Source organism: Sebastes fasciatus, chromosome 9 (genome assembly GCF_043250625.1).
Source record: "Sebastes fasciatus isolate fSebFas1 chromosome 9, fSebFas1.pri, whole genome shotgun sequence".
Classification (NCBI taxonomy): Eukaryota; Metazoa; Chordata; class Actinopteri; order Perciformes; family Sebastidae; genus Sebastes; species Sebastes fasciatus.
This window is the reverse complement of record NC_133803.1, coordinates 11,310,786-11,332,699: the sequence shown is the minus strand read 5'-3', so window position 1 is coordinate 11,332,699 and position 21,914 is coordinate 11,310,786. Positions and strand designations below refer to the sequence as shown.

Here is a 21,914-nt window from a genome sequence, read left to right as displayed (position 1 = left end):
CGGTGCGTCTGTAGCCCTAGCTAGTATTTAGTAGTGATGTTACGCGTTGTGCCGAGGCTTCAGAGCGTGTGTCGAATAATCCAGGAAGTTTCCTGCGATGCGCGTATCAATGCTTGTATCGTTTTAGACCAATGACGTCATTGATGACATCCGAAGCCTCACTGCCCGGCCATACCGCTGACTGGTTCAGGAAGTGGTTCAGATCTTCACTGGTTGAACCAATGCCACTTTCCAGAAGTGACACAGAACACTAATATTACCCCTCCTGCAATTATTATATTATATTACACTACAATTATTGACCAAAGGATTGGTTTACACACATAAGATGCATTACTCACAAAACAATTACAGTTTAGTATACATAAATCTTATATACTCATAATATACTTACTAAATAGACATTTTATTATATATGATATATATATAAATTGATTACATGGTAATAGATTTTTCTTTATTGTTTATAGTCATTCCCAACAGCCTTTACTGGCGCAAAATACAGTATATCACAGATCTGTGTTCCCAGTAGACCACAACCAGCACTGATCCCAGTAGAGCACTTACACTTACACACCAAAAACTGACAAACTGACAATAACCTGATATTTTCAGGTGGATTTTCATTTAATTCTCACTGTGCAATATCATTTTCCACTTGTGCAATTGTGTTAATAGTCTGTTTATTGTCAATACTGTATATACTGCTCCTATCTTTATACTTGGTTCATATTTTGTTACACTTTGTTTAGCTCTTTTTTACTGTGTTAGCTGATGCATCTTGTTTTTTGCACTATCCCCTTTGCTGCTGTACACTGCAAATGTCCCCACTGCAGGACTAATAAAAGGAATATCTTATTTTATCTTATCACATGGTTAAGATCATATCTGCCTGTTTTACACTCTTTGACCACCAGCTGGTTTCGTGAGCACATGAAGCCTCGAGCAATGAACCCTTTTCAGAACCAATTTGCTGGAAAGCTTCAAAGCTTCATGAGGCTTCATCTCATCATCACTAGTATTTAGCGGTGTGGGACACACCGGTGGTGACGTTACGAGTTAAACGTTAACGTTATAAACTGTGAACCGACAGAAAACGTTAAGTTAACACTAAGCTAACGTTAGCTACAGTTAGCTACAGTTAGCTACCATTAGCTACCTGTAGCTAACGGTAGCTAACTGTAGCTAACCTGCGGTCACCGCCGCGGTCTTTTTGGTAACGTTAATTAATTTCCCCTGAAAGATATCAGACACACTCACTCCCCTCCCTACAGAAACACAACATACTGAGTTATCTCTGCTTAAAACACAACATACTGAGTTATCTCTAATTAAAACACAACATACTGAGTTATCTCTAATTAAAACACAACATACTGAGTTATCTCTGCTTAAAACACAACATACTGAGTTATCTCTGCTTAAAAAACAACATACTGAGTTATCTCTGCTTAAAACACAACATACTGAGTTATCTCTGCTTAAAACACAACATACTGAGTTATCTCTGCTTAAAAAACAACATACTGAGTTATCTCTGCTTAAAACACAACATACTGAGTTATCTCTAATTAAAACACAACATACTGAGTTATCTCTGCTTAAAAAACAACATACTGAGTTATCTCTGCTTAAAACACAACATACTGAGTTATCTCTGCTTAAAACACAACATACTGAGTTATCTCTGCTTAAAACACAACATACTGAGTTATCTCTAATTAAAACACAACATACTGAGTTATCTCTAATTAAAACACAACATACTGACTTATCTCTAATTAAAACACAACATACTGAGTTATCTCTAATTAAAACACAACATACTGAGTTATCTCTAATTAAAACACAACATACTGAGTTATCTCTGCTTAAAAAACAACATACTGAGTTATCTCTGCTTAAAACACAACATACTGAGTTATCTCTGCTTAAAAAACAACATACTGAGTTATCTCTAATTAAAACACAACATACTGAGTTATCTCTAATTAAAAAACACAACATACTGACTTATCTCTAATTAAAACACAACATACTGAGTTATCTCTAATTAAAACACAACATACTGACTTATCTCTAATTAAAACACAACATACTGAGTTATCTCTAATTAAAACACAACATACTGAGTTATCTCTAATTAAAACACAACATACTGAGTTATCTCTGCTTAAAAAACAACATACTGAGTTATCTCTGCTTAAAACACAACATACTGAGTTATCTCTGCTTAAAAAACAACATACTGAGTTATCTCTAATTAAAACACAACATACTGAGTTATCTCTTAAAAGTTTAAATTCAAATAAAATCTGGGTTTACAGAAGCTAAGAGTGGTGTGGACGTGATGTACAGCTCCGTGGTTACCGTAGAACAACAAACTGTGCAAAGGATATTTATATATAAACATCATCAACTGCAACTTTTGGAGAGGGAGGAGAGATGTGTTGCAGTTGTATATTTACTAAAGTGAGGAAATAGAAAATCAGTCTGTCAGTGCCTTGGTTCATGTAGTTTTATGTGACTCTGCTCACTCACCAACATGACTGTTCATCTCAGCTTTCTTCTCATCATCACTGGACTCACAGGTCAGTCACCAGGTTCATGTCACAATATAGAAATGTGGCGTTTTTATGGATATAATTCTTTAAATGTCATTGAGTAATATACCCTCCAGTTTGTATTTCAAATATGTTGAAGAATATAATGACCTAATGTGTAAAACAACAGCTAATATGAACATCTATTACATGCAGGTCATCTGAAGGAAGATTATTGTTAGAGAATAAAAGCATTAAAATGCTGTATTTGTTCTTGTTGCAGGACTTCACAGCCTATCAATCAGTAGAGTGTCAGGGAAGGCTGGAGATTCAATCTCCATCCCATGTGTCTATGGCTCAAAGTACATGAACCATGTGAAATACTTATGTAAAGGATCTAAATGGTCCTCCTGCTCTTATGCAATTAAAACAAACAGCATACATTCAGTAAAGTATGCAATCTCTGATGACAAAAGCAGAGGAATCTTCACTGTGACTATAAAAGATCTGAAGGTTAATGACGCTGATTATTACTGGTGTACTGTGGAGATTAATGACGGGTCAGATGTCGGAGGCTATTTTCACCTGTCGGTCACCAGAGGTAAGAGACCTTAAAGCATCTTCAACATTTAAAATCCCTTGTGAACACTGAGGAGATTTTCATTGTTTGCTGCAATTTTTTAATTACTTTGGCACTCAAAATTATAGAGAGTAAATGTAAAGGTTGAGGACATTAATTATCCACCAGTTGTAATAAGACGTCTGAAACATCACCAGCATGTACCAAAGGCTTCTGCAATTTTCTATTGAATACTATTTGTTTTCCCTTAAGATACGCCCGGTCTCTATGTGGATCATCAGGAGATTACAGGATATAAAGGATATAGTATAATCATCAATTGTCACTATCGTAACCCTGGACAAATTGCGTGGTGCGGGGGCAGCTCCTGTGTGACGACGGCGTCTGGATCAATAGATGGAACAACAGTAACCATCAATACAAATGTCCCCAATGTTTTCACTGTGACTATGAGTGAACTGATGACAGAGAGCAGCGGCTGGTATATGTGTGTTAGAGGAAACTTACAGATGCCAGTACATTTAACTGTTACTGAGCAACCTGCCACTAGTAAGTTATTATAAATTCTAAATATAAAATGATAAATTATAAATATTTTTCAAGTGTCATTTATAAATGTTTTGATTTAATATAGAATATGTATTTGGATTCATTATTGTCATTTTACTCTAGTATGCATTGTCTTGTTTTGGTGTCATTGAGTAATATACCCTCCAGTTTGTATTTCAAATATGTTGAAGAATATAATGACCTAATGTGTAAAACAACAGCTAATATGAACATCTATTACATGCAGGTCATCTGAAGGAAGATTATTGTTAGTGAATAAAAGCATTAAAATGCTGTATTTGTTCTTGTTGCAGGAATTCACAGCATGACAGTCAGTGAAGTGTCAGGGAAGGCTGGAGATTCAATCTCCATCCCATGTCTCTATTACTTACAGCACATGAACCATGTGAAATACTTCTGTAAAGGAAATCATTGGTCCTCCTGCTCTGACGTAGTTAAAACAAACCAACCAAGTAGTTCAGGAAAGTTTTCAATCTCTGATGACAAAAGCAGAGGAATCTTCACTGTGACTATGAAAGATCTGACTGATGATGACACTGATGATTACTGGTGTGCTGTGGAGATTGATGACGGGCCACATGACGGAGAGAAGTTTCACCTTTCGGTCACCAGAGGTAAGAGACCTTAAAGCATCTTCAACATTTAAAATCCCTTGTGAACACTGAGGAGATTTTCATTGTTTGCTGCAATTTTTTAATTACTTTGACACTCAAAATTATAGAAAATAAATGTAAAGGTTGAGGACATTAATTATCCACCAGTTGTAATAAGACGTCTGAAACATCACCAGCATGTACCAAAGGCTTCTGCAATTTTCTATTGAATACTATTTGTTTTCCCTTAAGATACGCCCAGTCTCTATGTGGATCATCAGGAGATTACAGGATATAAAGGATATAGTATAACCATCAATTGTCACTATCATAACCCTGGAGAAATTGCGTGGTGCGGGAGCAGCTCCTGTGTGACGACGTCGTCTGAATTAATAGATGGAACAAGAGTAACCATCAGTAGGAGTGTCCCCAATGTTTTCACTGTGACTATGAGTGAACTGAGGACAGAGAGCAGCGGCTGGTATATGTGTGCTAAAGGAAACTTACAGATGCCAGTACATTTAACTGTTACTGAGCCACCTGCCAATAGTAAGTTATTATAAATTATAAATATAAAATTGTAAATTATAAATATTTTTCAAGTGTCATTTATAAATGTTTTGATTTAATATAGAATATATATTTGGATTCATTATTGTCATTTTACTCTAGTATTCATTGTCTTGTTTTGGTGTCATTGAGTAATATACCCTCCAGTTTGTATTTCAAATATGTTGAAGATTATAATGACCTAATGTGTAAAACAACAGCTAATATGAACATCTATTACATGCAGGTCATCTGAAGGAAGATTATTGTTAGTGAATAAAAGCATTAAAATGCTGTATTTGTTCTTGTTGCAGGAATTCATAGCATAACAACAGTCAGTGGAGTGTCAGTGAAGGCTGGAGATTCAATCTCCATCCCATGTCTCTATGACTCACAGCACATGAACCATGTGAAATACTTCTGTAAAGGAAATCATTGGTCCTCCTGCTCTGATGCAGTTAAAACAAACCAACCAAGTAGTTCAGGAAAGTTTTCAATCTCTGATGACAAAAGCAGAGGAATCTTCACTGTGACTATAAAAGATGTGACGGATAAAGACACTGATGATTACTGGTGTGCTGTGGAGATTGATGACGGGCCACATGACGGAGAGAAGTTTCATGTTTCGGTCACCAGAGGTAAGAGACCTTAAACATCTTCAACATTTAAAATCCTTTGTGAACACTGAGGAGATTCTCATTGTTTGCTGCAATTTTTTAATTACTTTGGCACTCAGAATTATAGAGAGTAAATGTAAAGGTTGAGGACATTAATTATCCACCAGTTGTTATAAGACGTCTGAAACATCAACAGCATGTACCAAAGGCTTCTGCAATTTTCTATTGAATACTATTTGTTTTCCCTTAAGATACGCCCGGTCTCTATGTGGATCATCAGGAGATTACAGGATATAAAGGATATAGTATAACCATCAATTGTCACTATCATAACTCTGGAGAAAGTGCGTGGTGCAGGCTGGGCAGCTCCTGTGTGACGACGTCGTCTGGATCAATAGATGGAACAAGAGTAACCATCAGTAGGAGTGTCCCCAATGTTTTCACTGTGACTATGAGTGAACTGAGAACAGAGAGCAGCGGCTGGTATTGGTGTCTTAAAGGAGACTTACAGATGCCAGTACATTTAACTGTTACTGAGCAACCTGCCAATAGTAAGTTATTAGAAATTATAAATATAAAATTGTAAATTATAAATAATTTTCAAGTGTCATTTATAAATGTTTTGATTTAATATAGAAGATGTATTTGGATTCATTATTGTCATTTTACTCTAGTATTCATTGTCTTGTTTTGGTGTCATTGAGTAATATACCCTCCAGTTTGTATTTCAAATATGTTGAAGGATATAATGACCTAATGTGTAAAACAACAGCTAATATGAACATCTATTATATGCAGGTCATCTGAAGGAAGATTATTGTTAGTGAATAAAAGCATTAAAATGCTGTATTTGTTCTTTTTGCAGGAATTCACACCATAACAACAGTCAGTGGAATGTCAGGGAAGGCTGGAGATTCGGTCACTATCCCATGTCTCTATGACTCACAGCACATGAACCATGTGAAATACTTCTGTAAAGGAAATCATTGGTCCTCCTGCTCTGATGCAGTTAAATCAAACCAACCAAGTAGTTCAGGAAAGTTTTCAGTCTCTGTTGACAAAAGCAGAGGAATCTTCACTGTGACTATAAAAGATGTGACGGATAAAGACGCTGATGATTACTGGTGTGCTGTGGAGATTGATGACAGGCCACATGACGGAGAGAAGTTTCACCTTTCGGTCACCAGAGGTAAGAGACCTTAAAGCATCTTCAACATTTAAAATCCTTTGTGAACACTGAGGAGATTTTCATTGTTTGCTGCAATTTTTTAATTACTTTGGCACTCAAAATTATAGAGAGTAAATGTAAAGGTTGAGGACATTAATTATCCACCAGTTGTAATAAGACGTCTGAAACATCACCAGCATGTACCAAAGGCTTCTGCAATTTTCTATTGAATACTATTTGTTTTCCCTTAAGATAAGCCCGGTCTCTATGTGGATCATCAGGAGATTACAGGATATAAAGGATATAGTATAACCATCAATTGTCACTATCATAACCCTGGAGAAAGTGCGTGGTGCAGGGGCAGCTCCTGTGTGACGACGTCGTCTGGATCAATAGATGGAACAAGAGTAACCATCAGTAGGAGTGTCCCCAATGTTTTCACTGTGACTATGAGTGAACTGATGACAGAGAGCAGCGGCTGGTATATGTGTGTTAAAGGAGACTTACAGATGCCAGTACATGTAACTGTTAATGAGCAACCTGCCACTAGTAAGTTATTATAAATTCTAAATATAAAATTGTAAATTATAAATATTTTTCAAGTGTCATTTATAGATGTTTTGATTTAATATAGAAGATGTATTTGGATTCATTATTGTCATTTTACTCTAGTATTCATTGTCTTGTTTTGGTGTCATTGAGTAATATACCCTCCAGTTTGTATTTCAAATATGTTGAAGAATATAATGACCTAATGTGTAAAACAACAGCTAATATGAACATCTATTACATGCAGGTCATCTGAAGGAAGATTAGTGTTAGTGAATAAAAGCATTAAAATGCTGTATTTGTTCTTTTTGCAGGAATTCACACCATAACAACAGTCAGTGAAGTGTCAGGGAAGGCTGGAGATTCAATCTCCATCCCATGTCTCTATGACTCACAGCACATGAACCATGTGAAATACTTCTGTAAAGGAAATCATTGGTCCTCCTGCTCTGATGCAGTTAAAACAAACCAACCAAGTAGTTCAGGACAGTTTTCAATCTCTGCTGACAAAAGCAGAGGAATCTTCACTGTGACTATGAAAGATCTGACGGATAAAGACGCTGATGATTACTGGTGTGCTGTGGAGATTGATGACAGGCCACATGACGGAGAGAAGTTTCACCTTTCGGTCACCAGAGGTAAGAGACCTTAAAGCATCTTCAACATTTAAAATCCCTTGTGAACACTGAGGAGATTCTCATTGTTTGCTGCCATTTTTTAATTACTTTGGCACTCTAAATGAATGTGAATAAATGTAAAGGTTGAGGACATTAATTATCCTCCAGTTGTAATAAGACGTCTGAAACATCACCAGCATGTACCAAAGGCTTCTGCAATTTTCTATTGAATACTATTTGTTTTCCCTTAAGATACGCCCGGTCTCTATGTGGATCAGCAGGAGATTACAGGATATAAAGGATATAGTATAACCATCAATTGTCACTATCATAACTCTGGAGAAAGTGCGTGGTGCAGGCTGGGCAGCTCCTGTGTGACGACGTCGTCTGGATCAATAGATGGAACAAGAGTAACCATCAGTAGGAGTGTCCCCAATGTTTTCACTGTGACTATGAGTGAACTGAGAACAGAGAGCAGCGGCTGGTATTGGTGTCTTAAAGGAGACTTACAGATGCCAGTACATGTAACTGTTACTGAGCAACCTGCCAATAGTAAGTTATTATAAATTCTAAATATAAAATTGTAAATTATAAATAATTTTCAAGTGTCATTTATAAATGTTTTGATTTAATATAGAAGATGTATTTGGATTCATTATTGTCATTTTACTCTAGTATTCATTGTCTTGTTTTGGTGTCATTGAGTAATATACCCTCCAGTGTGTATTTCAAATATGTTGAAGAATATAATGACCTAATGTGTAAAACAACAGCTAATATGAACATCTATTACATGCAGGTCATCTGAAGGAAGATTAGTGTTAGTGAATAAAAGCATTAAAATGGTGTATTTGTTCTTTTTGCAGGAATTCACACCATAACAACAGTCAGTGGAGTGTCAGGGAAGGCTGGAGATTCGATCACTATCCCATGTCTCTATGACTCACAGCACATGAACCATGTGAAATACTTCTGTAAAGGAAATCATTGGTCCTCCTGCTCTGATGCAGTTAAATCAAACCAACCAAGTAGTTCAGAAAAGTTTTCAGTCTCTGTTGACAAAAGCAGAGGAATCTTCACTGTGACTATAAAAGATGTGACGGATAAAGATGCTGATGATTACTGGTGTGCTGTGGAGATTGATGACAGGCCACATGACGGAGAGAAGTTTCACCTTTCGGTCACCAGAGGTAAGAGAACTTAAAGCATCTTCAACATTTAAAATCCCTTGTGAACACTGAGGAGATTTTCATTGTTTGCTGCAATTTTTTAATTACTTTGGCACTCAAAATTATAGAGAGTAAATGTAAAGGTTGAGGACATTAATTATCCTCCAGTTGTAATAAGACGTCCGAAACATCACCAGCATGTCCAAAGGCTTCTGCAATTTTCTATTGAATACTATTTGTTTTCCCTTAAGATAAGCCCGGTCTCTATGTGGATCATCAGGAGATTACAGGATATAAAGGATATAGTATAACCATCAATTGTCACTATCATAACCCTGGAGAAAGTGCGTGGTGCAGGGGCAGCTCCTGTGTGACGACGTCGTCTGGATCAATAGATGGAACAAGAGTAACCATCAGTAGGAGTGTCCCCAATGTTTTCACTGTGACTATGAGTGAACTGATGACGGAGAGCAGCGGCTGGTATATGTGTGCTAAAGGAAACTTACAGATGCCAGTACATTTAACTGTTACTGAGCAACCTGCCAATAGTAAGTTATTATAAATTCTAAATATAAAATTGTAAATTATAAATATTTTTCAAGTGTCATTTATAGATGTTTTGATTTAATATAGAAGATGTATTTGGATTCATTATTGTCATTTTACTCTAGTATTCATTGTCTTGTTTTGGTGTCATTGAGTAATATACCCTCCAGTTTGTATTTCAAATATGTTGAAGAATATAATGACCTAATGTGTAAAACAACAGCTAATATGAACATCTATTACATGCAGGTCATCTGAAGGAAGATTATTGCTAGTGAATAAAAGCATTAAAATGCTGTATTTGTTCTTTTTGCAGGAATTCACACCATAACAACAGTCAGTGAAGTGTCAGGGAAGGCTGGAGATTCAATCTCCATCCCATGTCTCTATGACTCACAGCACATGAACCATGTGAAATACTTCTGTAAAGGAAATCATTGGTCCTCCTGCTCTGATGCAGTTAAAACAAACCAACCAAGTAGTTCAGGACAGTTTTCAATCTCTGTTGACAAAAGCAGAGGAATCTTCACTGTGACTATAAAAGATCTGACGGATAAAGATGCTGATGATTACTGGTGTGCTGTGGAGATTGATGACAGGCCACATGACGGAGAGAAGTTTCACCTTTCGGTCACCAGAGGTAAGAGACCTTAAAGCATCTTCAACATTTAAAATCCCTTGTGAACACTGAGGAGATTCTCATTGTTTGCTGCCATTTTTTAATTACTTTGGCACTCTAAATGAATGTGAATAAATGTAAAGGTTGAGGACATTAATTATCCACCAGTTGTAATAAGACGTCTGAAACATCACCAGCATGTACCAAAGGCTTCTGCAATTTTCTATTGAATACTATTTGTTTTCCCTTAAGATACGCCCGGTCTCTATGTGGATCATCAGGAGATTACAGGATATAAAGGATATAGTATAACCATCAATTGTCACTATCATAACTCTGGAGAAAGTGCGTGGTGCAGGCTGGGCAGCTCCTGTGTGACGACGTCGTCTGGATCAATAGATGGAACAAGAGTAACCATCAGTAGGAGTGTCCCCAATGTTTTCACTGTGACTATGAGTGAACTGAGAACAGAGAGCAGCGGCTGGTATTGGTGTCTTAAAGGAGACTTACAGATGCCAGTACATTTAACTGTTACTGAGCAACCTGCCAATAGTAAGTTATTAGAAATTATAAATATAAAATTGTAAATTATAAATAATTTTCAAGTGTCATTTATAAATGTTTTGATTTAATATAGAAGATGTATTTGGATTCATTATTGTCATTTTACTCTTGTATTCATTGTCTTGTTTTGGTGTCATTGAGTAATATACCCTCCAGTTTGTATTTCAAATATGTTGAAGAATATAATGACCTAATGTGTAAAACAACAGATAATATGAACATCTATTACATGCAGGTCATCTGAAGGAAGATTATTGTTAGTGAATAAAAGCATTAAAATGCTGTATTTGTTCTTTTTGCAGGAATTCACACCATAACAACAGTCAGTGAAGTGTCAGGGAAGGCTGGAGATTCGATCACTATCCCATGTCTCTATGACTCACAGCACATGAACCATGTGAAATACTTCTGTAAAGGAAATCATTGGTCCTCCTGCTCTGATGCAGTTAAATCAAACCAACCAAGTAGTTCAGAAAAGTTTTCAGTCTCTGTTGACAAAAGCAGAGGAATCTTCACTGTGACTATAAAAGATGTGACGGATAAAGACGCTGATGATTACTGGTGTGCTGTGGAGATTGATGACAGGCCACATGACGGAGAGAAGTTTCACCTTTCGGTCACCAGAGGTAAGAGACCTTAAAGCATCTTCAACATTTAAAATCCCTTGTGAACACTGAGGAGATTCTCATTGTTTGCTGCAATTTTTTAATTACTTTGGCACTCAAAATTATAGAGAGTATATGTAAAGGTTGAGGACATTAATTATCCACCAGTTGTAATAAGACGTCTGAAACATCACCAGCATGTACCAAAGGCTTCTGCAATTTTCTATTGAATACTATTTGTTTTCCCTTAAGATACGCCCGGTCTCTATGTGGATCAGCAGGAGATTACAGGATATAAAGGATATAGTATAACCATCAATTGTCACTATCATAACCCTGGAGAAAGTGCGTGGTGCAGGGGCAGCTCCTGTGTGACGACGTCGTCTGGATCAATAGATGGAACAAGAGTAACCATCAGTAGGAGTGTCCCCAATGTTTTCACTGTGACTATGAGTGAACTGATGACAGAGAGCAGCGGCTGGTATATGTGTGCTAAAGGAAACTTACAGATGCCAGTACATTTAACTGTTACTGAGCAACCTGCCAATAGTAAGTTATTATAAATTATAAATATAAAATTGTAAATTATAAATATTTTTCAAGTGTCATTTATAGATGTTTTGATTTAATATAGAAGATGTATTTGGATTCATTATTGTCATTTTACTCTAGTATTCATTGTCTTGTTTTGGTGTCATTGAGTAATATACCCTCCAGTTTGTATTTCAAATATGTTGAAGATTATAATGACCTAATGTGTAAAACAACAGCTAATATGAACATCTATTACATGCAGGTCATCTGAAGGAAGATTATTGTTAGTGAATAAAAGCATTAAAATGCTGTATTTGTTCTTTTTGCAGGAATTCACACCATAACAACAGTCAGTGAAGTGTCAGTGAAGGCTGGAGATTCAATCTCCATCCCATGTCTCTATGACTCACAGCACATGAACCATGTGAAATACTTCTGTAAAGGAAATCATTGGTCCTCCTGCTCTGATGCAGTTAAAACAAACCAACCAAGTAGTTCAGGAAAGTTTTCAATCTCTGTTGACAAAAGCAGAGGAATCTTCACTGTGACTATAAAAGATGTGACGGATAAAGATGCTGATGATTACTGGTGTGCTGTGGAGATTGATGACAGGCCACATGACGGAGAGAAGTTTCACCTGTCGGTCACCAGAGGTAAGAGACCTTAAAGCATCTTCAACATTTAAAATCCCTTGTGAACACTGAGGAGATTCTCATTGTTTGCTGTAATTTTTTAATTACTTTGGCACTCAAAATTATAGAGAGTAAATGTAAAGGTTGAGGACATTAATTATCCACCAGTTGTAATAAGACGTCTGAAACATCACCAGCATGTACCAAAGGCTTCTGCAATTTTCTATTGAATACTATTTGTTTTCCCTTAAGATACGCCCGGTCTCTATGTGGATCAGCAGGAGATTACAGGATATAAAGGATATAGTATAACCATCAATTGTCACTATCATAACTCTGGAGAAAGTGCGTGGTGCAGGCTGGGCAGCTCCTGTGTAACGACGTCGTCTGGATCAATAGATGGAACAAGAGTAACCATCAGTAGGAGTGTCCCCAATGTTTTCACTGTGACTATGAGTGAACTGATGACAGAGAGCAGTGGCTGGTATTGGTGTCTTAAAGGAGACTTACAGATGCCAGTACATTTAACTGTTACTGAGCAGCCTGCCAATAGTAAGTTATTATAAATTATAAATATAAAATTGTAAATTATAAATATTTTTCAAGTGTCATTTATAAATGTTTGTATTTAATATAGAAGATATATTTGGATTCATTATTGTCATTTTACTCTAGTATTCATTGTCTTGTTTTGGTGTCATTGAGTAATATACCCTCCAGTTTGTATTTCAAATATGTTGAAGATTATAATGACCTAATGTGTAAAACAACAGCTAATATGAACATCTATTATATGCAGGTCATCTGAAGGAAGATTATTGTTAGTGAATAAAAGCATTTAAATGCTGTATTTGTTCTTGTTGCAGGAATTCACAGCATGACAGTCAGTGAAGTGTCAGGGAAGGCTGGAGATTCAATCTCCATCCCATGTCTCTATTACTCACAGTACATGAACCATGTGAAATACTTCTGTAAAGGAAATCATTGGTCCTCCTGCTCTGATGCAGTTAAAACAAACCAACCAAGTAGTTCAGGAAAGTTTTCAATCTCTGATGACAAAAGCAGAGGAATCTTCACTGTGACTATGAAAGATCTGACGGATAAAGACGCTGATGATTACTGGTGTGCTGTGGAGATTGATGACGGGCCACATGACGGAGAGAAGTTTCACCTTTCGGTCACCAGAGGTAAGAGACCTTAAAGCATCTTCAACATTTAAAATCCCTTGTGAACACTGAGGAGATTCTCATTGTTTGCTGCAATTTTTTAATTACTTTGGCACTCAAAATTATAGAGAGTATATGTAAAGGTTGAGGACATTAATTATCCACCAGTTGTTATAAGACGTCTGAAACATCACCAGCATGTACCAAAGGCTTCTGCAATTTTCTATTGAATACTATTTGTTTTCCCTTAAGATACGCCCAGTCTCTATGTGGATCATCAGGAGATTACAGGATATAAAGGATATAGTATAACCATCAATTGTCACTATCATAACCCTGGAGAAATTGCGTGGTGCGGGGGCAGCTCCTGTGTGACGACGTCGTCTGGATCAATAGATGGAACAAGAGTAACCATCAGTAGGAGTGTCCCCAATGTTTTCACTGTGACTATGAGTGAACTGATGACGGAGAGCAGCGGCTGGTATATGTGTGCTAAAGGAAACTTACAGATGCCAGTATATTTAACTGTTACTGAGCAACCTGCCAATAGTAAGTTATTATAAATTATAAATATAAAATTGTAAATTATAAATAATTTTCAAGTGTCATTTATAAATGTTTTGATTTAATATAGAATATATATTTGGATTCATTATTGTCATTTTACTCTAGTATTCATTGTCTTGTTTTGGTGTCATTGAGTAATATACCCTCCAGTTTGTATTTCAAATATGTTGAAGAATATAATGACCTGATGTGTAAAACAACAGCTAATATGAACATCTATTACATGCAGGTCATCTGAAGGAAGATTATTGTAAATGAATTGAAGCATTAAAATGCTGTATTTGTTCTTTTTGCAGGAATTCACAACATAACAACAGTCAGTGAAGTGTCAGTGAAGGCTGGAGATTCAATCTCCATCCCATGTCTCTATGACTCACAGCACATGAACCATGTGAAATACTTCTGTAAAGGAAATCATTGGTCCTCCTGCTCTGATGTAGTTAAAACAAACCAACCAAGTAGTTCAGGAAAGTTTTCAATCTCTGTTGACAAAAGCAGAGGAATCTTCACTGTGACTATGAAAGATGTGACTGATGAGGACACTGATTATTACTGGTGTGCTGTGGAGATTGATGACAGGCCACATGACGGAGAGAAGTTTCACCTGTCGGTCACCAGAGGTAAGAGACCTTAAAGCATCTTCAACATTTAAAATCCCTTGTGAACACTGAGGAGATTCTCATTGTTTGCTGCAATTTTTTAATTACTTTGGCACTCAAAATTATAGAGAGTAAATGTAAAGGTTGAGGACATTAATTATCCACCAGTTGTAATAAGACGTCTGAAACATCACCAGCATGTACCAAAGGCTTCTGCAATTTTCTATTGAATACTATTTGTTTTCCCTTAAGATACGCCCAGTCTCTATGTGGATCATCAGGAGATTACAGGATATAAAGGATATAGTATAACCATCAATTGTCACTATCATAACTCTGGAGAAATTGCATGGTGCGGGGGCAGCTCCTGTGTGAACACGTCGTCTGGATCAATAGATGGAACAAGAGTAACCATCAGTAGGAGTGTCCCCAATGTTTTCACTGTGACTATGAGTGAACTGATGACAGAGAGCAGCGGCTGGTATATGTGTGCTAAAGGAAACTTACAGATGCCAGTACATGTAACTGTTACTGAGCAGCCTGCCAATAGTAAGTTATTATCAATTATAAATATAAAATTGTAAATTATAAATATTTTTCAAGTGTCATTTATAAATGTTTTGATTTAATATAGAAGATGTATTTGGATTCATCATTGTCATTTTACTCTAGTATTCATTGTCTTGTTTTGGTGTCATTGAGTAATACAGTATACCCTCCAGTTTGTATTTCAAATATGTTGAAGAATATAATGACCTAATGTGTAAAACAACAGCTAATATGAACATCTATTACATGCAGGTCATCTGAAGGAAGATTATTGTTAGTGAATAAAAGCATTAAAATGCTGTATTTGTTCTTGTTGCAGGAATTCACACCATAACAACAGTCAGTGAAGTGTCAGGGAAGGCTGGAGATTCGATCACTATCCCATGTCTCTATGACTCACAGCACATGAACCATGTGAAATACTTCTGTAAAGGAAATCATTGGTCCTCCTGCTCTGATGTAGTTAAATCAAACCAACCAAGTAGTTCAGAAAAGTTTTCAATCTCTGCTGACAAAAGCAGAGGAATCTTCACTGTGACTATAAAAGATCTGACGGATAAAGATGCTGATGATTACTGGTGTGCTGTGGAGATTGATGACAGGCCACATGACGGAGAGAAGTTTCACCTGTCGGTCACCAGAGGTAAGAGACCTTAAAGCATCTTCAACATTTAAAATCCCTTGTGAACACTGAGGAGATTCTCATTGTTTGCTGCAATTTTTTAATTACTTTGGCACTCAAAATTATAGAGAGTAAATGTAAAGGTTGAGGACATTAATTATCCACCAGTTGTAATAAGACGTCTGAAACATCACCAGCATGTCCAAAGGCTTCTGCAATTTTCTATTGAATACTATTTGTTTTCCCTTAAGATACGCCCAGTCTCTATGTGGATCAGCAGGAGATTACAGGATATAAAGGATATAGTATAACCATCAATTGTCACTATCATAACCCTGGAGAAATTGCGTGGTGCGGGGGCAGCTCCTGTGTGAACACGTCGTCTGGATCAATAGATGGAACAAGAGTAACCATCAGTAGGAGTGTCCCCAATGTTTTCACTGTGACTATGAGTGAACTGATGACGGAGAGCAGCGGCTGGTATATGTGTGTTAAAGGAAACTTACAGATGCCAGTACATTTAACTGTTACTGAGCAACCTGCCAATAGTAAGTTATTATAAATTATAAATATAAAATTGTAAATTATAAATATTTTTCAAGTGTCATTTATAAATGTTTTGATTTAATATAGAAGATGTATTTGGATTCATTATTGTCATTTTACTCTAGTATTCATTGTCTTGTTTTGGTGTCATTGAGTAATATACCCTCCAGTTTGTATTTCAAATATGTTGAAGGATATAATGACCTAATGTGTAAAACAACAGCTAATATGAACATCTATTACATGCAGGTCATCTGAAGGAAGATTATTGTTAGTGAATAAAAGCATTAAAATGCTGTATTTGTTCTTTTTGCAGGAATTCACAACATAACAACAGTCAGTGAAGTGTCAGTGAAGGCTGGAGATTCAATCTCCATCCCATGTCTCTATGACTCACAGCACATGAACCATGTGAAATACTTCTGTAAAGGAAATCATTGGTCCTCCTGCTCTGATGTAGTTAAAACAAACCAACCAAGTAGTTCAGGAAAGTTTTCAATCTCTGATGACAAAAGCAGAGGAATCTTCACTGTGACTATAAAAGATGTGACGGATAAAGATGCTGATGATTACTGGTGTGCTGTGGAGATTGATGACGGGCCACATGACGGAGAGAAGTTTCACCTTTCGGTCACCAGAGGTAAGAGAACTTAAAGCATCTTCAACATTTAAAATCCCTTGTGAACACTGAGGAGATTTTCATTGTTTGCTGCAATTTTTTAATTACTTTGGCACTCAAAATTATAGAGAGTAAATGTAAAGGTTGAGGACATTAATTATCCACCAGTTGTAATAAGACGTCTGAAACATCACCAGCATGTACCAAAGGCTTCTGCAATTTTCTATTGAATACTATTTGTTTTCCCTTAAGATACGCCCGGTCTCTATGTGGATCATCAGGAGATTACCGGATTTGAAGGAGGTGATATAACCATCAATTGTCACTATCGTAACTCTGGAGAAATTGCGTGGTGCAGGCTGGGCAGCTCCTGTGTGACGACGTCGTCTGGATCAATAGATGGAACAAGAGTAAACATCAGTAGGAGTGTCCCCAATGTTTTCACTGTGACTATGAGTGAACTGATGACGGAGAGCAGCGGCTGGTATATGTGTGCTAAAGGAAACTTACAGATGCCAGTACATGTAAATGTTACTGAGCAACCTGCCAATAGTAAGTTATTATAAATTATAAATATAAAATTGTAAATTATAAATATTTTTCAAGTGTCATTTATAAATGTTTTGATTTAATATAGAAGATATATTTGGATTCATTATTGTCATTTTACTCTAGTATTCATTGTCTTGTTTTGGTGTCATTGAGTAATATACCCTCCAGTTTGTATTTCAAATATGTTGAAGATTATAATGACCTAATGTGTAAAACAACAGCTAATATGAACATCTATTACATGCAGGTCATCTGAAGGAAGATTATTGTTAGTGAATAAAAACATTAAAATGCTGTATTTGTTCTTGTTGCAGGAATTCATAGCATAACAACAGTCAGTGAAGTTTCAGTGAAGGCTGGAGATTCAATCTCCATCCCATGTCTCTATGACTCACAGTACATGAACCATGTGAAATACTTCTGTAAAGGACATTTTTTGTCCTCCTGCTCTGATGCAGTTAAAACAAACCAACCAAGTAGTTCAGGAAAGTTTTCAATCTCTGATGACAAAAGCAGAGGAATCTTCACTGTGACTATAAAAGATGTGACGGATAAAGACACTGATTATTACTGGTGTGCTGTGGAGATTGATGACGGGCCACATGACGGAGAGAAGTTTCACCTTTCGGTCACCAGAGGTAAGAGAACTTAAAGCATCTTCAACATTTAAAATCCTTTGTGAACACTGAGGAGATTCTCATTGTTTGCTGCAATTTTTTAATTACTTTGGCACTCAAAATTATAGAGAGTAAATTTAAAGGTTGAGGACATTAATTATCCACCAGTTGTAATGAGACGTCTGAAACATCACCAGCATGTACCAAAGGCTTCTGCAATTTTCTCTTGAATACTATTTGTTTTCCCTTAAGATACGCCCGGTCTCTATGTGGATCATCAGGAGATTACAGGATTTAAAGGAGGTAATATAACCATCAATTGTCACTATCGTAACTCTGGAGAAATTGCGTGGTGCAGGCCGGATGTCTTCTGTGTGAATACGTCGTCTGGATCAATGGATGGAACAAGAGGGACCATCAGTAGGAGTGTCCCCAATGTTTTCACTGTGACTATGAGTGAACTGAGGACAGAGAGCAGCGGCTGGTATTGGTGTCTTAAAGGAGACTTACAGATGCCAGTACATGTAACTGTTTTTGAGAAACCTGACACTAGTAAGTACTATAAGTAATATGCATTCATAATTATTTGTCAAGTACAACAATCTATGTGTTGATTTAATACAGAAGTGATATCAGCATTGAGTATTGTTGTATTACAGTGGTGATCATGGTGCTATTTTGAATTACTTACACAGCTACAGCAAAAGTTTTAACCCCTGGGTCACCCACTCTTCAACCTGTGAATCTCAACCCTGCACCCACAGCTGAGGATGGACACCGGAGGTCAGCAGCCTTTGCATTAACATACAGTATTTAGAGAAATGTGGCCATTTTGTGATCCAGAAAACAGTCCTTGTAAGAATCTGTACATGTGTTTTTACTGACATTAGAAGATAAGTTCTACTGTTAGACTAAATAACTTTTTAACTGCAGTATGTGACCAGGATGATGAATATATTTTTGACTACTGTTTAAATAAGACTGTTCTGTTTATTTATTTACTGTTAATTAATTTGCATTCAAATTTCCTGCTGCAGTCCTTCTGATCACCTAAAGATTTTCGGCATCCCTTCGAACGTGTTCTTCCTCATTGTCATGGTGATCTGGTTCATCTGTTTTATGATCAAAAGACACAGTAAGTATATGGTGAACTGATAAAACCAATTTTTGTTATAAATTTCTGGTTATTCTACAATATTTTGTTTGAATTGAGGACTAGTTTGCATTACTGTCATCGAGCATTGAGAGTCCGTAACAGGTGTTTTTTATCTGTCTCTCCTTTAGTGCAGATCAGAGCAGAATCATCAGCCACAACAACGGTACAATATGTGGATTAATATATATTTTCACAGAGCAAACTGAATTAGATGATTCCATTGTAATGTGTTCATGTTTACTACAGTTCTATACTGTACATTTATTGTTGTTAAGAAGATACAGTAACCACAATCAGAACTTAACAAAACATGTCTTTGATCACAAAGCTATAATATAGTATTGTAAAGTATTGTTGATGTAATCTAATGTAATGCCATCTAGTACAATGCTGTAATCTTACTGTAAATTGGATGTGTTTTTCTCCTTCAACACAGGCTGAAGAGGGAGTAAGATATGTGAGAAGAACTTCAGATGAGGTAACCCTTAACCATTAAAACCATAACTCATATTACACAATATAAGTACACTTAAACACACATGAGTACACTTTTTATCATTTTTATTTTACAAACCACACCAGTAATTAAATGAAACAAATTTGAAATTCATCAAAAATGGAAGCTTTCATATCTCTCTCTCTCTCCTTCTTTACCCAGAGGTCTGATGCAGAGAGTGATGTGGATGGAATATAAAGGCTGAATATTAAGATAACCAAACCCTGTCTGACTCTTTTTACGTACTGTAGTTCAGTATTTTCTGCCGACCATTTTGTTCTCACCAAGTCAAAATGTTGCCCTTTAATTGAGTCTCTTATAAACTTGCATCATGTTTCTTTGCATTGCATAGTTTCTTTTGTTCTCCAACTGGTTGAAAAGACGTCTCAGCAGCAAGTTGTTTGTTGTTGGTTTTTTCACCCTTGCCATGCATTTCTATCCACCTCTGCATAGCGGCAAAACATTGCAAAAAATGTTGTATTGTATATTGGGTTTACTGAGCTTAATTATTAGGTATAAATTCGTAATAATGTAATCCTCATTTTTATTTTCAGGGTGTTATTCCTTTAAAAGTGAATGCACATTTAATTTCATGTTTAGAGAAGTAATTATGTCAAATGTAACTAAATAAAGACAAACAACTTGCAGTGCGCTGAGGAGTACAAAATAATTAGGGCTGTCAACGTTAACACGATAACGCATTAACCAAAAATCTTTTTAATGCAACTTGTGATTTTTAGGTTGTGGTTGGCTCAGTTTTAAAACTAGAGTGAAGATATCATCATAAGAAACTAGAAAACCTAAAGGATCCATCGGTACCAGCCATGTAGTTTAAATAATGCTCCAAACTTCCGTTAAAATGTTGGCGTGGAAAAACTGTCATTGCAATTTTCAAAGGGGTCCCTTGACCTCTGACCTCAAGATATGTGAATGAAAATGGGTTCTATGGGTACCCACGAGTCTCCCATTTACAGACATGCCCACTATATGATAATCACATGCAGTTTGGGGCAAGTCATAGTCAAGTCAGCACACTGACACACTGACAGCTGTTGTTGCCTGTTGGGCTTGAGTTTGCCATGTTATGATTTGAGCATATTTTTTATGCTAAATGCAGTACCTGTGAGGGTTTTGGACAATATTGTCTTTGTTTTGTGTTGGTAATTGATTGATTCATCATACACATTTGTAATTGAATGAAGCAAAATTAAAGGTTAAACTGTTCAATTGATCTGTTTCACGTCTGTCTCTTCTTTCTTACCCAGTTGTCAGATGCTAAGAGTGATGTAGACATGATGTACAATTCTGGTTACTGTAGAACAACAAACTGTACAAAGGATATGTATTTTTATTTATCATCCAACCAATTGCAACTGTCTTACAGGAGGGGGAGGAGAGATTTTAAGTGTTGCATTGCATATTTAACCTTCCTCTTGTGTTAGGGTCGGCACCGACCCGTTTTAGGTTTTAAATGCATAAAAGAACCACATAAATTTGTTTATTGCATCAAGGCTTTTTGACTTTGTCAGGAACCTCTATTTCAACAAAATAAAACAAAAACATTTTTTTTCACTAAATTATAAAATGCTCTGGTAGAAATTATGACCTTTGTGTTGTTAGGGTCGGTTTCGACCCAGTTATAAAAATAAGATTATGAAGCAATAATTAGAGCCAAAACTGAAGTCATAAGTGCACTGTCAGCCAACACACTGACGGCCAGCTCCTCTCCCAATCATGTGAGCTTTAGGGGATTCTCATTTTGCCTTGTTATCCAGTATACCTGCACAAAAACAAAACAAACAAAGACGGGCATGTCCAGACATGTGAGGTCAATTCAGTATAGAGTTGGTGACTTGCAGAGTGCACATCTCCAATTTGCAGCATGCAAAAATGAAAAGAAGATTTTCAGTGAGACAAGTTCTGGATCATATTTTTGGTGAAAATGAGGGAGAGGACATAGAGCAGCATAG

General features: G+C 36.4%; 1 protein-coding gene across 4 annotated transcripts; it reads left to right on the top strand.

The window, feature by feature from the left end:
* The first annotated feature begins 3,062 nt into the window (after positions 1-3,062).
* On the top strand, positions 3,063-14,366 carry LOC141773880 (uncharacterized). Of its 4 annotated transcripts, XM_074646032.1 has the most exons (14): positions 3,109-3,144; positions 3,376-3,672; positions 3,987-4,307; positions 4,539-4,835; positions 6,318-6,641; positions 6,873-7,169; positions 7,484-7,807; positions 8,039-8,338; positions 9,818-10,141; positions 10,373-10,672; positions 10,987-11,310; positions 11,542-11,838; positions 13,322-13,642; positions 13,874-14,365. In XM_074646032.1, the coding sequence occupies exons 2-14, from the start codon at positions 3,573-3,575 to the stop codon at positions 14,182-14,184; spliced, it is 3,840 nt and encodes a 1,279-aa protein (XP_074502133.1). In that variant the 5' UTR covers positions 3,109-3,144; positions 3,376-3,572; the 3' UTR covers positions 14,185-14,365. The 4 variants fall into 4 exon arrangements, with proteins under 4 accessions (XP_074502135.1, XP_074502133.1, XP_074502136.1 ...); XM_074646034.1 differs by lacking the exons at positions 3,376-3,672; positions 3,987-4,307 and having other exon boundaries at positions 3,063-3,144; positions 13,874-14,364; XM_074646035.1 differs by lacking the exons at positions 11,542-11,838; positions 13,322-13,642 and having other exon boundaries at positions 13,874-14,366.
* Positions 14,367-21,914: the final 7,548 nt, after the last annotated feature.